The sequence below is a fragment of the Mesoplodon densirostris genome, chromosome 14 (genome assembly GCF_025265405.1).
Source record: "Mesoplodon densirostris isolate mMesDen1 chromosome 14, mMesDen1 primary haplotype, whole genome shotgun sequence".
Lineage (NCBI taxonomy): Eukaryota > Metazoa > Chordata > Mammalia > Artiodactyla > Ziphiidae > Mesoplodon > Mesoplodon densirostris.
Window position 1 is genome coordinate 46,110,028 of NC_082674.1, and position 16,859 is coordinate 46,126,886.

The 16,859-nt window shown below is 44.8% G+C and overlaps 2 protein-coding genes across 4 annotated transcripts in view; one reads left to right on the forward strand and one right to left on the reverse strand.

Annotated features, from left to right (window-relative positions):
* The window catches only part of EML6 (EMAP like 6), a 341,870-nt gene extending 332,743 nt beyond the window's left edge, over window positions 1-9,127 (forward strand). The window contains exons 34-41 of the mRNA XM_060116946.1: window positions 262-376; window positions 2,022-2,210; window positions 3,514-3,686; window positions 4,130-4,292; window positions 5,864-5,967; window positions 6,651-6,804; window positions 7,188-7,288; window positions 8,971-9,127. Of these exons, the coding sequence (XP_059972929.1) occupies window positions 262-376; window positions 2,022-2,210; window positions 3,514-3,686; window positions 4,130-4,292; window positions 5,864-5,967; window positions 6,651-6,804; window positions 7,188-7,288; window positions 8,971-9,127 (1,156 nt within the window). The remainder of the gene's footprint in view (window positions 1-261; window positions 377-2,021; window positions 2,211-3,513; window positions 3,687-4,129; window positions 4,293-5,863; window positions 5,968-6,650; window positions 6,805-7,187; window positions 7,289-8,970) is intronic.
* Window positions 9,128-11,099: 1,972 nt separating this feature from the next.
* RTN4 (reticulon 4) overlaps window positions 11,100-16,859 on the reverse strand; it is a 68,025-nt gene continuing 62,265 nt past the window's right edge. For all 3 annotated transcript variants that reach the window (XM_060117886.1, XM_060117887.1, XM_060117888.1), the window contains 4 exons: window positions 13,422-13,491; window positions 12,722-12,768; window positions 12,477-12,535; window positions 11,100-12,090 (listed from right to left, as the gene is read on the reverse strand). In XM_060117886.1, coding sequence (XP_059973869.1) covers window positions 12,048-12,090; window positions 12,477-12,535; window positions 12,722-12,768; window positions 13,422-13,491 — 219 coding nt within the window. In that variant the 3' untranslated portion in view covers window positions 11,100-12,047. The remainder of the gene's footprint in view (window positions 12,091-12,476; window positions 12,536-12,721; window positions 12,769-13,421; window positions 13,492-16,859) is intronic.

Sequence of the window (16,859 nt, forward strand, 5' to 3'; positions counted from 1 at the left end):
AACAAAAACACGGTTTGATTTTGATTCTCCTTCCTTCCACGGTGGTGGCATTTGAAAGCAGTCTAGGAAATCTGCAAGTTCAAGGGGTTCTGGTAGCTCATCAGCAGGGCTTATGAAAGGGGCCACCCCAGAGGGTCTGTCCTGCTGGGCCTGGGGATGAGGGGATGGGACCTTGAGGAGATGACAGGGAGAGAGGGCAGCGGAGGATCCTGGGCGGTCTTAGGATGAGGGCTAACGTGCTAAGTTCTTGATCTTTTTCAGGACCAAAGAAGGAGGTGCTGTGAAACTGTGGGACCAGGAGATGAAGCGCTGCCGGGCCTTCCAACTGGAGACGGGGCAGCTGGTGGAGTGTGTGCGCTCTGTGTGCCGTGGCAAAGTGAGCACCGGGTGGGGCGGGCCTTTGCCAGCGGCACCCAGAATTTGTCCAGCACCTTCCCAGCCGGACACTTGCCCTGTGCTGAGTGGTTGAGTTCTTAGAACAAGCCTCCCGGGTGTGACTTAGTGCAGAGGGGAAGCAGCTTAGCACAATCAGACAGATCTGGGTGCAGAGTGTGACTCACCCAGTAGAACTGGCTGTGTGACCTTGGCTGTGTTGCTTAGCCTTTCTGTGTCCAGCACACGGGTTGTTGTGAGGATTGCATGCATCATACATGCACAGCGTCTTTCATTATGCCTGGCACATGGCCACAGTCAGTAGATGTTAGCTGCTGTTATTATAGACAATGTGATTTTAGGCACAGGGATATTAAGTAGTTGCCCATGCCCAAGGGTACGCAGCTGGGAAGGGGAAGGACTGCCAAACTGTCTGACTCAAAGCCATTGGTTTTCAAGTTGTACCTGAGCTAAATATCACACACAACTGTGGAGTTTTGTTTTTGTCTTTTAATCATGGATATCCAGGCTCATATCCAGAGCCGCGAAGTCAGAATCTCGGGAGTGGGGCCTTGACCTTGATGTGTGTTTTCCTTTTCTTCTTCTTTATTTTTAATTCCCCAGGAGATTCTGAAGCACTTGAAAACAAATCTCTTAACCTCTATTTAATACCTTGTATTTATATTTTGGAATTGGTATCAGTCTAAGAATTTGCTTTCTAGATGCTCTCCACTAAAAAGGCAAACCTGACTTGGAGTCTACATAATTGGAAATTGGGAATTTTGTTTTTAAATAGATACACAACAGTCATCCGGAAGGGTAATTAGACCTACAGGAGATGAAGGCAGAACGAGGCCCAGAACCTAGAGGTCACCTGGGAGGTGGATTTTGTTCAGTGCGAGGAAGGACTTAGGAAGAGTTTGCGCCGTCCAGGAGGAGGAGCTGGCTGCCCTGCTCTGCAGCGAGCTTGCAGTCACTGCACCATTCAGCAGAGGCGAGATGATGGAGGGCTCTGGTGGAGCTCTCCCCAAGGTGGCGGGGGGAGTACAGGCCAAGTGAGGGGCTCGCTTAGGATGGCAAATCAGTGGCTAAGAACAAAACACTTCTTGGCTCTTCCTATTTTAATAGCAGTGCCAGTAAAGGCACTTTCCCAAGTTACTCTAATAGTGTTTTTTTTTTTTTTTTTTTTTTTCCGGTACTCGGGCCTCTCACTGTTGTGGCCTCTCCCATTGCGGAGCACAGGCTCCGGACACGCAGGCTCAGCGGCCATGGCTCATGGGCCCAGCCGCTCCGCGGCATGTGGGATCTTCCCAGACCGGGGCACGAACCCACGTCCCCTGCATCGGCAGGTGGACTCTCAACCACTGCGCCACCAGGGGAGCCCCCATTTAACCATTTTTAAGTGTACAATTCAGTGGTATTAAATTCATCCACATAGTTGTGCAACTATCACCACCACCCCTCCCCAGAACATTTTTCATCTTGTGAAACGGAGGCTCGGTGTCTAATAACAATAACTCCCTTTGCCCCATCTCCCCAGCCCCTGGAAACCACCATTCTACTTTGTGAGTCTGAGTATTCTAGGTACTTCATATGAGTGGGATCCTGTAGTGCTTTTCTTTCTTCTAATAGTGTTTTGATTACAACAGGGAAAGATTTTAGTGGGAACCAAGGATGGAGAAATCATTGAAGTTGGTGAAAAAAATGCTGCTTCCAACATCCTGATTGATGGACACATGGAAGGGGAGATCTGGGGCCTGGCCACACACCCCTCCAAGGACATCTTCATCTCTGCCAGTAACGACGGCACAGCCCGAATCTGGGACCTGGCTGACAAGGTCAGGGGCCGACACTGCACAGGCTTGGATGCCCCATGTGGGCCTCGGAGCAGTGACAGCCGTGGGCGAGGGGAGGTTCGGCCAGGGTCAGGCCAGAAGGGGGGATGGGGCTGGGCAGGAGATCGGCCACAGGGCAGCAATTAAGTTAGAGGGACTGATAATAAAAGAAGTCCTGTTCACACACACCCAGTCTATATATATATGTATTTTAGCTGTATATCGATCTATGAATATTTATAGTACAGGAATAATATAATTGAGAATGATTATTCTCTTGTCATGAAAGAACCCACAAAACTAAAAAACAAAGAGATAAATCATGTCTTCCCTGGATGGGAAGACTAAAAATGATTTAAAATATCAAATGTTCCCAAATGGAACATTTCAATCAAAATCCCAACAAGGTTTCTCTTAGCATTTGGAAAAACAATTTAAAAATACAAAAAAATTCAAAAAAATAACTTGTCTGGAGTAAAAATGTCAAATAGGAAATCTGGGGGGAAAAAAGATTAATATTACCAAGTCTTAGCTGATAGTAAAACAAGTACTTAAGTTCTAATAATTAACATACTTGGTTTCATTACAAAATGGCTAGTAAATGTTTCAGTCACATTTTCAGTGTAAGGATCATAGAACAGACATGGAGAAGGCTAAGTGTGGTGGTTATACTCCTTAGTTCATAATGATTATGTTTATTAACAGCCACTACATACCCGGTGCTTCATATATGCTATCGTTAATGCTTACGACACCTTGCAAGACCAATACTAATATTGATCCTCTACACATGGGAAAACGGGGAAGTAACTTACCCAAACACACCCAGCTAGGGACAGAGCCAGGATCTGGGATCTGAACTCACACATGCTGAAGCTCAAACTCTTCCCCTGAGCAAGAAGAGGTCAGCAAGCTGCGGCCCAAGGGTCAAGTCTGCCTGCTGCCCGTTTCTGCAAAGTAAGCCATGCTTTTTGTTTATGTTGGTGTCCATGGCTGCCTTTGTGCTTCACTGGCAGAACTGACTGGTTGTGAGAGACCATATGGACTCCAAAGCCTAAAAATATTTACTCTCAAACCATTCACAGAAAAAGTTCGCCAACCTCTGTCCTAAACCGTGTTGTCTCTCCAGCTGCTCAGTCAAAACATACTGCCCCCCTCAGCCACTCAGGGACACTTACTATTAGAAGCAAGAGGTTTGGCGCCTCCCTAGAGGCAGCCTGGCTGCTCTGGCCTGGGTGCAGGATTTCCCCTGGAGACCAGCTGAGGCGGCCAAGGGCTCAGGTGGTATTACTTTGTGTCGATGTAGAAGCTGCTAAACAAGGTGAACCTGGGCCACGCGGCCAGGTGTGCAGCCTACAGCCCTGACGGGGAGATGGTGGCCATTGGCATGAAGAATGGAGAGTTTGTCGTCTTGTTGGTGAACAGCCTGAAAGTTTGGGGGAAGAAACGAGACCGGAAATCTGCTATCCAAGATATCAGGTACCTAGCAGGCAGTCTGGGCAGGGAGGAGAAAGGCGGGCATTCATTCTCCCTCCCATGCTTCCCATTCCAGGAGGGTCATGGCTGGAATGAAGAGCTCACTTGTGAGAGGGTCCCTTTTCAGTGAGCCAACTATGGAAGGAGACCCTCTCACACGTTAGTTCTCAGACATGTCTTTGCTAATTTCCATGAGAGTGTGGTAAAAACTTCTCATAAAAGCCTTCTACAAAAGACTGCACACATCCATTTACTTACTTACGGGTGGTTTGATCCAGAGAAGCTGTCAAATTCCATAGACTTTAGGAAAAGCTAACCACACGTGAATCATGACGTGTGATCTAATTGCCTTTGAGCTTGGGAGGCCTGTCCCAGAGCAGACCTCATGCCTGGCCGGCCCTACACAGCCCCCCTCACGGACCGTGCTCTTGGATTGCTTTTTCTAGAATCAGCCCAGACAGCAGATTCTTAGCTGTTGGTTCTTCTGGACACACAGTTGACTTCTATGACCTCACTCAGGGCACAAGTCTGAACCGCATCGGCTACTGCAAAGATATCCCGAGCTTTGTCATTCAGATGGATTTTTCCGCAGATGGCAAATACATCCAGGTATGCTTTGGCTTTACTGATATCTGGGGTAACCATTAATAATAGTATTACAAACAATGGCTTTTATGAAATCAGTGCTTCCTCTGTGTCAGAAAATGTGTTCACTGGAACTGTTTAAGTACTGTTAGTTTCCCTCCTATTTTATAAATGAAGAAACAGAGGCTTAGAGAACTTAAGAAAGTCGAATAGAACTTAAAATAGTACTTATTCTTCAGTAGGAAAGCAGGAAACAAGCCCTAATCATCTTGATCCTCCTCTCACCACCACCCCTCCAAAGCTTCCTAATTCCTAGTTCTCTGGGGCTGCACGGAAGCCTGTGTTGCTTCTTACACTTACTCATCTCAATTCCACATCCCATGGGTAGTGTGGTCCCTCCAACTTGGGACTCAGACTCCAGACAGTCAGCCTGGAGTGAGAGTCCATCACTGGCCCCTGGGGAGACTGACAAGCGGGGAGGGATCGAGAGGGCTCCCACTCTTGGCACTTAGAGCTGAAAATAGAACAATGATTTCTCCAGCACTTTGAACAAATGTTATGCATTTGTGAGCCAGGCTGGAGTCGGGTAGTCTTTGTGAAAGGAGAGAGGACGCTTCACTCATCAAGTGTGGACTGAACCAGGCGCTACGCCAGGCTTTTGGATGTATGAAATGGGCCTGATCCCTGCTCTCCTGGAGCTTGCCTTGTCATGGACAAGATGAACATTAAACAAATCATCACAAAATACACCTATAACTACAAATCGTGATTATGTGCCGAGAAGGAAAAGTACAGTGCCCTGAGGGAGCATCTAACAGGCACTGACTGTTAAATAGATGCACTGACATCCTCTCCGTACAGTGCTGTTTAAGCTGCGGTCTGCAGGGTGTGTAGGAGTCAGCCACCCAAGGGAGGCGGGAACATGGTTCCAGGCCTTCTGCATGAAGGCCCTGATGTGGGAAAGATCTCGGCTCATCCCTGTACAGCAGGGAAATCTGGGGTGGCTGGTCTAGCACCCCAGGGAGGGAGGGGGCTAGTGATGGAGGCAGCGGCCATTGGTTGGAAAATGGTCAGTTGCCTCTAGAAGTTTCCCAGAGAAGCCAGGATCAGGTCCTAATACTTCAGAAATCATCTCTGTCAGCTGCCGTCCATAAGACTTGCCTCAGCTCTGTTGCACAGGACCTTGGTTCTCTGAGAACAGGGGTTCCCAAACGTAAGCGCGCACCAGAATCACCTGGAGGCTTTGTGAAAGCCTGCTGGGCCCCGCCCTCAGGTTGTCCGACTGGGTAGGTCTAGGGTGGGGCCCAAGAATGTGCATCTCTAACCAGTGTCCAGCTGAGGCTGACGCTGCCGGTCAAGAACCACACTTGGAGAACCGCTGCCTTAGGACTTTGGAAAATAGCAAGAAAACGGAGGGGAAAATGCCCTGCTTGTGTGAACTTTGCTGCGGGCTGACCACAGGCTTTGCAGCCTGGAGCTGAGCTTGGGTTTGGTGAAAAGTCCTGGGGATGCAGAGGTTGGGAAGCAATACACCCAAAGGGGAGTCCTTTGGACGGGAAAGAAAGCTGATAGTCCTGGCTGCTTCCCACTTGCAGGTGTCAACAGGAGCCTACAAGCGCCAGGTGCATGAGGTCCCCCTGGGGAAGCAGGTCACTGAAGCCACGGTCATTGAGAAGATCACCTGGGCCTCCTGGACAAGGTGACTGGAGGAAAACTCTGGAGGAAAAGGTCACAAGGGAGACTCTTGTCCCAGCCTCAGCCTCCAAGTTTGTGTGTGGCTGGGAAGCAGCTCAGAGACAGAGCTCTTTCCTTTGCGGGGTCGGGGCGGGAGGCCTCTTGCTCCCAGTCTGGGCCACTGGCTTTGGTCTGACCTGGGCTTTTGAAACGCAAAGTCCCTCTTTTTGTGTAATCTGTCCTACTCATCCCCAACCCCATCTAGCAAGTTCAAAGGGAAACCATCCCCCAGCTCTTGGCCAGACCCCCTGCGGTATAGTGAGGCCTCCTCCAATCCCTGGGAGGGAGAGGGAGGGCCGGCAGTGCCGGGTAGCGGGGTAAGCAGCAGGGCCCTGCCCGTCAAGGGAAAAGAGGCCACCAACCCGTGAGCTTGAAGAGCCCCGCACTTCTCCCAAGTTACATATACTCAGAAGCATCGTAGGGAAGAGGGAGAGAATCAAAGATGGAGGTACCTTTTCTTTTTAGGGTGAAAGGGACTGGGGCAGAGAATGGTAGGAGCTGGGGCAGGTATTCAGAGGGGGAGGGGACAGGTGCCATCGGGCCAGAGGAGCTGCGTGACCACGCTGAATTCCCCTCTCATTCCTGGGAGAGGGTGTCTGACTGCACGAAGCCTTCCCACCCGTCTCACACCTCTTCCTGTTGGAACAGCATTCTGGGAGACGAAGTCATTGGCATCTGGCCACGAAACGCAGACAAGGCTGATGTCAACTGCGCGTGTGTGACCCACGCTGGCCTGAACATTGTCACGGGAGACGACTTTGGGCTCGTGAAGCTCTTTGATTTCCCATGCACAGAGAAATTTGTGAGTTTTCCTTAGAGTAACTCCCTGCACTGCCTCCGGGCTGGCTGATCTTCTGCAGTCTGCTGGAAATCGTGGCCACATCTACATGGCCATCTAGAATCTAGAACAAGAGGAATCTTGTCACAGCCCTGGGGAGACTTGGCAACACCTAACCTTTTCCTCTCCCTCAGGAGGGGAAGTCCTGGAAGCCAGGAGGATGGAGGGGGGACAGAGTGGCCACAAGTGGGGCAGGAATGAGGCAGGAAGCCAGTGAAGGGCTTGCTCACAGAGATGCTCAGACCCAGTGGGCATCCCGTCCTAGGAGGGGGGACTGAGTCCTGGAAGTGGTCCATGGTGGCTGAAGGAACAGGGTCTCAGTCACCTCCATTCACTTTTGCTCACAGGCCAAGCATAAGCGTTACTTCGGTCACTCGGCTCACGTGACAAACATCCGTTTCTCTCATGACGACAAGCACGTGGTCAGCACTGGAGGAGACGACTGCAGGTACCAGCCTGATTCTTCTGGCTCTGCCCCCAGGCCTAGCCTTCACCCCCTCCCGTCCCCACCTCAGGTGTCAGCTCCTCCCAGGGCACGTGGAGGGGCTGAGGTGGGACAGTGAACCGGAGATCCAGTGACGACTTTCCAAGTAGAAGAGCTTTAGTCTCTGGGGACTCCCAACCCAATTCTTGATGGGCCTCTGTCCCCACTAGAGCTGTCCTGGGATTGGTGAGAAGCCAAGGGCATGCAACAGCTACTCTGAGCATTGCTGGCTGGAGGGGCAGGTGGTGAGAGGCCCAAGATACTGATTCCAGTAGGAGCTGTTGGACAGCCCACGGCGTCCACTGCATATAATCAGGAGGTCAGAATGACCTTGATCCATAGGCCTTTTAACTCAGAACTTCCAATTCATCACTAGAGTTCTTAACATGGATCATTAATCCACAACTGAGAGAGGTTTAAAAATAGTAATACTGAGCCTCAGTCACCCTGAGAAACAAGCAGGACATATGTTACCCGATTATACACATGAAAGCAGATAAGGGGTGAAGCCGTTAGGGCCAGTGCTATTTAGTAGCAGGAGAACCTCAACCAGCTATGTGGATTCCTGAGCCAGGGCTGCTACTGACCTTAACCACTGCTCACTGTGAAACAGGCCCATTGTCCTGTGAGGCGTGGTTGGTCTTCCAGTGCCTTTTGGAAGGACCCCGACCAGCCTGCTCCAGAGATGACATCAGCATTTCCAAGAAGGCAGCCTTCTCCTGTCCCTCCACCAAGGGCGTTTCTTATTTGGAGCGTGGAGCAACAGGATGGGGTCATTCGAAGTCACTCAGCTTCTCCACACCTAATGTAGTTGAAGGGCTTTATCGAAACGTGAATATTGGTTTCTGTTCAGCCCAGGCAGAACTCCTGGGGGGGATCAAGAAGAAATGCATGCATTCCAGATTTATTTTTAGTGGTCTGAGTGAGGTTGTGGAAAAGGCACCTGAAGAGAATTTCAGCCCACTTCCTACCCAAAAGCACTGTGTAGAAAATGGCCCCAAAAGATGCTTTCTGATGGCCTGCCTGGGAGCACCCGTCTCCAGGCTGCTGTGCCAACCGCTGCTGGCACTTACAGCCCTTGAGATAGTACTGACAGCAGCTCCCTGTGGGGCGCAAACACCCATTCAAAGCAGCATCCGCCGAGCTGTGAACAGGCCAACACTGGGAGACATAAGCGAACCCGTCCCCAGGAGATACGAGGGGACTCTTAATTACTAAAAAAGGCTTAGATGTCACCTTTCCAGTGCAGGGCTCCCTTGGCCTTTGCAGTCATGAGAGCCTACCGCGATCCCTGGCCCTGTGCTGAGCACCAGGAAGGGCTCTCCTACTCGAGTGGAGCTGATAAAACCTTTTCAGTAGTAACAAGAGAGAGAGTGTGAAGTCAGGCTGCCAGAAGTCCTCCCGTTCAGAAGGGACACGCAGGCTGCTGAAAGAGCCAAACGAAACAAAAAACAATAGACCTTTTAAAAAAGCAACAGACCTTTAATTGGTGGCAAGATCCCTGGTTTGTTTTTTGAAATTGAAATCAAAATGTTCACTACACCACCTGGGTTTGACTCCGGAGCACTTGGCAAAGTTGGTTTTTGTCACTTGACAAAAGCATGACGTCCAGCCCTGCAAAGTGACTGTTTGGTCTGCCTTTTCAGCGTGTTCGTGTGGCGATGCCTGGAAGTGCCAGAGTCCTCTTACGTTATGGCTGCTGCTGCCGCCAGCCACCGCGGAGGCAGTGATGACGTGCCTCCTGGCCGCCAGCTGCTGGGAAAGGCCTACGACACCGCAGGCCGTACAGGCTCCAAGTGCTAGTGAAGTGGTGGGACTGCGCCCATCGCCTGGAATCTCCAAAACCGCCAGGCCAAAAAGGAAGGTCAGTTCTAACAAGTTAAGACTGCTTGCCTTTCTGTTCCTGAGACTAAAAACTATACGTACTAACTACAGTGACAAAGAAATCCTATCTGACAATGTAGCCCACTGACAAAATTTAAAGCCTCAGTTACCCTAACCAATATGTAGCTTTTGATTTGCATCAAAACTTTTACAAAAGATGTTTTGCTAGTATGTTTCTATATACTTTAAAAATGTTCATTTTTACAAATAAGGAAGTTGAACAGGACAGCTTAAGTTAGATTCACTGAACTAGAAATATTGATAGCCTCTGTTCTCCACGTTTAGCTTTCAAAACCAAATGAGCCATGTATAAACAAGTTGAGACACTTAATTTTTTAACGTTTCATTTGCAGTTTTATATCCGTTAAGTGCCTTTGAAAGCTTCCAGGTGTGTGGGCTGCTGTCCCCCCTCCCACAGATTGTCTCCTTTCTACATACGGTGCTAAAACGTCAAAACTGAAGAAGGCTACAGGACCCTCAGCAGACTCCTGGTCTGTCACCCAGGTCAGGTATTTAGGTCAAGGCTTCCTAAATGAAAGACATCAGTTACCTGCTTGGGAAACAGTGGCTATTTGAAGTTGAGCAGCAAAGAATATTAAATTCAGGAGTCAGGGTGGGTGGGTAGAACCGGTTTTCATCATATTGAGTGCCAAACCCACAACATCCAAAACACTTCAAATAAGACAAACTTCTACTACAGAAGAGGAAGGAAAAAAAAAAAAAAAAAAAAAAAAAGCTCAAGTAGGTCCAGGAAGGTGAGCTGATTTATCTCGTTAAACCTAAAATGGTGGTAACTGAGGTGACCTGAGGCTGCCCTGGGTTTACCACTCCCAGAGTTGGGTAGACTTGGTCCCAGTGATTTGTGTCACGTGAACCACATAGGTCAAGTCTGGATTTTTAAGAACTCTCTGCGGAACAAATTCCTAAGCCCAAATAATATTTGACAACTCACGATTATAAAAAATCATCTAGTTTAGAGTTCCTCAGAGTTGGCTGGATGACAGACTGTGACTTGGCCAGCAAAACCAGAAGGCATCCTAAACCACCTCCATCGTACTTGACACCTGGCCGACCGCTGACAACGGTAAGGGCTGACGGCACGCTCAGGAAGGCAGGCTGGTGAGGGACTGGGACTCTGAGCACATATACCGGTTAGTCCTTCTAGTCAGTGAACTAAAAAATTCTGGATCTTGAGTCACTGGCTATTTGCAGTTGTCAGTTTACAGGAAAGGTGAAACGAAGCATTTTCAATTAAATAGATTAACATTTACCACAGAAGTGCTTCAGCATTCTAAATGGATTAGATCACTCATTAAGCTATTTTTATATACCAATTTATTAATGCCTTACATTAATCCACTGATAGGTTGTTGGGCCCACAGTTAGAGTCCCTATGCAGCCCTAATTCTGTGTTCTGTAACCATGTGACTGGTGATGCTGAGTGATAACCATGTCTGCCTATATTGTACCACTGACCTTTCATACTGATCGGATCCTGCATTGAATAACCACGTGAAAAACAATAAATTGATCAATGAGGATATGGACACTATATTTAAAAAGCAATAGTGTCTGTGTGTCAAGAAAAGTTCTTAAATCTGATTTATAAACATTTATATGGTATGATTTTACGTATGTTCATAAATCCTGCACTGTATTCTGTGTTAAAATATTGGTGCATGTATTTTCAATTATCAAAGAAGTATAAAAAATATTTAAAAACATTTTGGTATGTGTCAAATAAATAAATTGTTCTTTTTGTTTTCAAAATAAATGTGGCTGTACTCTGAGCTTAAAACCTTTCTGAAAGTACAAGCCACCGCACACTCGTGGAAGTGAAGTCTACCATTTTGATCTGCAGCACATTCAGGAAACCAAAATACCAAACATATTTTAAGTCTATAAGCTTTATTGATACTTCGCTTTTACAGTTCACAATGCATTCCACAGATTTAGTTCAGTACAGCTTAAACCACAATTGTATAAATCGTCATTTTATAATTTCTTGCATAACAATGTTTGTTTGATATTTGCAAACAACACTTTTGGAAGCATTAGATTCAGTCCAGGGTTTGTGACAAAATTAACTACAGTAAGACTGTGTGATGAAGTTTATGTTGAGGAGTTCTATTGGCATGGCATCGTTTCATGTTGAAAACAGATGGCAGTGCTCCTAGAAATATATGTTCTTTTTCTAGCTTATGTGCTTTGGAACTACACACATGAAACCAACGACTGAAATATCAAGCACTGTGGGGCAGCTGGAAAGGTAGAAGGGTAAGCTTTGTGAAACACTATATATAGATAGATATATAATCTATATTTACTTATATTGGCAATTAATATAACAGTAAAATTCACAATACACCTAGAACATACCAGCAAGGTGAGCCTTTTCACTCCTGCTTTGGTGGTATGATCTCGTCTAAACATTTCATTTCAGAAAATCTGCATCAATCTACACAGACCATACACAGTGCACAAACTGTGAAAAGGGTTATTTTTTCAGCTCCACTTTCTCTGCAATTCCCCAAATACAGCAAGACTACCTGCAACAAAGTATAATATACAGCTTCCTCAGATCTTTTTTTTATTCACCAGTGCCTCATACAGGAAAAACAAATATGATTACTGTTTAAATCCATACATAGCAGCTTACAACACTTAAGATGATGAACACAGGGCAGTCAAGACAGGTCATTTTTCCTCAGATACTGTGTTGCTAAAATAAAGATCTGTGAAACTGCAATGTCAAGGCTTCATTCTTCCCTGACCCTCCCCCCATGGAATCAAATGAATATCCCCTTTAAACGCCTATTGTTACTTATTTCAGGTTTTTTCATTCCGCTTTGCGCTTCAATCCAGGGATTTTTGCTTGGATTCTACAAATGAAAAGGAGGGGGAAAAGGTTAATGTAAATATTTTGAAATTTTAGTATTTTGTTTTCTGCTTCTTAAAATGCCTATCCTTCAAGAATTACTTGTACATTGCTCAGCTTATACAAGAAATAAAATCCTAAGGCTGTCAAATTATGAGCTATAATTTTGCCACCCTGGCCTTACAAATTAGACAAATAAAGCCTTAAATACATGTAAGTACACATAGAAATTAATGATCCAAATGTTAGAAAAAAAATCTTTCGGCAACTGTCACACTTTAGGTCTGACTGAAACTGACTACTCATTATGTCTTAAATATGAGAATACTGCACCGTTGTCAAAGCCAGTACACCTGTCCTTAGCGTTAAAAAAAGATTTTAAATACTTACTTAGCCATAGCATCTTTAACATTCTTATTTGCAAGTCCTAGATAATGATCTATTTGCGCCTGAGAGAGAGAGGTAGAAAGAAGTTATTAGAAAATTACCGTTGCTAAAAAATCTTATTAAACATATTAAAGGCTTAAGAAACCACATTTCTCATTTTTATAAGGCTTTGGAAACTGGCACTGATCCATTTCTAAGTTCCATATAAGAGAGTGTGCTCTGTATTCTGAAGTCTGCAGTTAAATTACCTGATGCCGTTCATAAATAACAGGAACACTGAAGAGTGAAATCAGAGCTGAAAAAGGAAATACACAACTTTTAAAACAGACTGGTATGATTTAGGGAACAAACACTACAAAGCCATCAAACTGGCAGCACTCTTAAGATAGTCTGAAGTGTTCCTAATGAGGAAGATACAAGGATCTCCTGGATGCACCTGCTGCAGGGGAGCCATCACAGGGCAATGAAGTAACCAAGGGAGGCTGCAGGAACCGTTCCTGGCTTCAAATCACATCACGCAGACTTTATAAAATACAGGCATCCCTGGTCTTGGTTAGTTAGATCTGACTGCACCATCAAATAAGGCCACCCTTGATCTGGTTTATCACTGTTAGTTGGAGTAGTCTTCAGGAAGTAAAGTGACATTTCCATAAACAGTATCAGTATTAGCAATTTATTTAAAGAGATCACAATCTCTAACCTATATCCTCTATTTTTCCTATAATATAAGGATATTCTCCACTAAAATGTCTTTAAGCTCCTTGCACACCATCTTGTTTTTTTTTTTGGCTGTGCTGTGTGGCATGTGAGATCTTAGTTCCCTGACCAGGGATCGAACCCGCACCCCCTGCAGTGGAAGCACAAAGTCTTAACCACTGGACCACCAGGGATAGTCCCCCATCTTTTTTTTTTAAGTAATTTTTAATTCCAATGGTTTTGTAGACTTACCCAAGATCAGTAGCGTGAGACCATTGAACAAGGCACCAACATAGGTAAATACCCACATCAGCACTGCAAACTATAAGAAAATAACATTAGCCACTTAAAAACATTAGCCACTTAAATTCAAGTTTCTTTTTTTTTTTTTGATGTGGACCATCTTTAAAGTCTTTATTGACTTTGTTACAATATTGCTTGTTTTATATTTTTTTTGGCCAGGAGGCATGTGGGACCTTAGCTCCACCGCCCAGGTATCGAACCACCCGCACCCCATGCATTGGTAGGCAAAGTCTTAACCACTGGACCGCCAGGGGAAGTCCCCAAGTAAGTTTCTTAAGCCTTCAAATAAAAGCAACCCATCTAAATGCCAAACTAATAGCAGCATACTCCTTGGAGACTTGGTAAAATAATATGGGTATTTCACTTCTAAGTTGCCAGTCTCCATTCAGGAATTTCTGAATCTAATTAAAACAATTAATAGACTCAATTCATTTTTCTCTGGACTACACCACCAAATAGTCGATTCTGTTTTCTCTGAGATCAGAAGACATACCAAAGGTACACCAACTATAGCACTTAGCTTCTAAATGGGAAGACTGGAAAGTTATCATGAGGATTAGCTATTAAAACTGATTTTAAAGTACTAACAAACAAGTGATTCAAGATCTGTATGAGCTGAATAATTCAGACATTAAAATATCATACATCTGAATAAGCAATAATGGTGCAGGAAGACTTATTATCAGGGAGACTAGGTTTCAGGTACCAAAAATATCAGCTCTAGCATTTTATTAAGGATCAGAGGCACTGTCTCTCCAGTGATACATGTTTTAACAGCCAATGAGGACCCCTTGGAATGAGGACGACTCTAACTTTTATACCTATTAATAAAATTGACCGTTATTATTCTTTTAGCCACTGCGTTCTTTATTTATTTAGCAAACACTAACCCAGTTCTTACCATATTAGTGCCAGGCACTGTTTTAAATGCTTTACAAATACAAACTCATTTATTCCTCCTAATCACTTTATAAGGTAGGCACTGCTATCATTACCACAGCAGATGCAGACACTAAAAACATAGAGTGTAGTAACTTGCCCAAGTTGAGGTAATACTTCACTCATATCGTATTTCGCTGTCCCCTCCAGGGGACTGGGGACTGCAGTGAACTGACTAAACTCTCCTATTTTAGTAATCTGGTCTCAAAATCTGGTATTTTTTTTTTAAATCATTAAATACAGCAGTTTGGGAAAGGCCTTGTTTCCAAAAAGTGATTTCATTTTGAGGAGTCCTTTATTTCCTCTCCATACTTTAGTTTACTCATGAATGGTTGAAAAAGAGGATTTCAAAGTTTTCTTCCAGTTCTTGGTGACATCATATAGTAAAAACTCAATGCCATGTTCAGAGCAGTTCTTGAAGACTTATAAACACAAAGTCCGGATTTTATTAAACATTCAGCAGGAGCAGTTCCTTTGCTTCCTATTAAGAGCCTTCATGTGTCTGGCAATCTCTCTGCCATATTTAGTAGGTCACAAACACCACCACAACGCCACCATCTACAACAACTATTTAGGTACCAATAACAAAGTATATAAGAAAAGAAGGAGAGGAGAGAGGAGTTAGCACGTCCATCATCTAAAGCAGGGATCAGCAAACTTTCTGTAAAGAAAGACAGTAAGATAATAAACATTTTCGGTTTTGTGGGCCACAAGGGATCTCTGTCACATATTCTTTGAATTTTATCCTTTAAAAACATAAAAACTATTCCTAGCTCCCAGGCTGTACAAAAACAGGCCATAGGCCAGACAGACAGTAGTTTGCTAACCCTTATCTAAAGCATATCTTTGTCCATGTGTTCATTCACTCAACAAAATCTGATTGAATGCCTACTATGAGCTGGGTGCTGAGCAGTAATTAAAGTATTCAGACTCTAGTAATTATATTTACTGCAGGTTAGGAAGATACTTTGGATTCCTGCAGCAACTGTCAGTTCTACAAAGAGCAACACTCTGCTTACCCCTATAACTGAATTTAATGTTCAAGTGAGCAAATATCAAGCCTTCTTAACACTCATCAATTGAAAATCAAAAATTAAATGCTGCCCTGGTCTTTGCAACCACTATGAAACCACTGATAGAACGGTTTGAAGCATGACTCCAGTTAGCAAGCCTTTTCCCTCTCACATAGTTTTAGACTCCTATTGCAAAAGCTAAATATAACTGCTGCACTTGAGCAAGTTTACCATAGAGCAACAGAGCTATTCTCATCCATCACCATCCACAAGTCGACACGGAAGAGTCGACCTTCTACATTTTAGAAGAAATTGCTTTAGCAATAAAGACATCCTTACCATGACAAAATTCAGAAACTAACACACAAGCTAGAAGTCAGTCCTAATTTGGTCATTAAGTCACCAACAAGGCTGCACTCCAAAGCCAAAAAGAAACCCAAGACCTCACACCTAGGTGATCTAAGGGGCTCAAATATCACTAGACTTGCCTCTTGGAGGACACTCTTTCTAAAAGCCAGACTATCCAGACACATAGAGAGGAACGGAGGGAGGCTTCAAAGGTCTATGGGGCCAGGCAGGTGACATAAAAACATGAGGGAGACTTGGTAAGGACTGAGGCAGATATGTGCATTCTCCCTCTCAAGGAGCACACACAATCCAGCTCCACAGACTGTTGCCCAGCAAGTATTCCAGGCTAATGTTGCCAAATTTTCCCATTTAAAGAGAGAGACCAGAAATTCACATTTTTATGGGCTATCACAGAATTTTAAAAAGTTGCAGCTAAGTTTGGAGAAAATTTAACACTTCAGGGGCCCAAAATGAAAATATTGGGTAAGAGTTTCCAGAGAACACACCATCAGGAGAGAAAGGAGTTAAGAACCAGCATCTAGCAACTGCACAATTACTAAAACTGTCAATAACAACAGCAGCTAACAAATTTTTGAACATATATTAGGTCAGTTAATCTCATCATAACCCCCAAAGTTAAATACTGTTATTATCCCCATAGAAGAGAAAACCAAGACACAGAAAGATTAAGCAAGTTGCCAGACTAGAGGTGACAGTGATCTCAGGTTTATCTGACTCCAGAATCTCTGCTCTGCTATACAGTAAAACCATTTACAGAGTAATCATTTATTAATGGTCATGAATGTGCATGCTATTACAGACAGGCAGGGAAAAGGTCAATAAACACTTTAAATCTACAAATTCTATGCTCTTCTATGGCAAATTCTTGGCAGCATTGCAGCCAATGCATATTAACTGTAGAAGTCAAAGGCTCATCTCTCTCTAGGCACTAATGAGGCTGGAGGAAAGAGGGGCAAAGTACAATGGAGGTCTAGTAAATACTTACCGGAAGAGAGCAAGGGCCTTGTCTTGTTTGTCTTTTGTCCAGGGGAATAGGGAATTCAATTTAAGTGCATATCACATACAT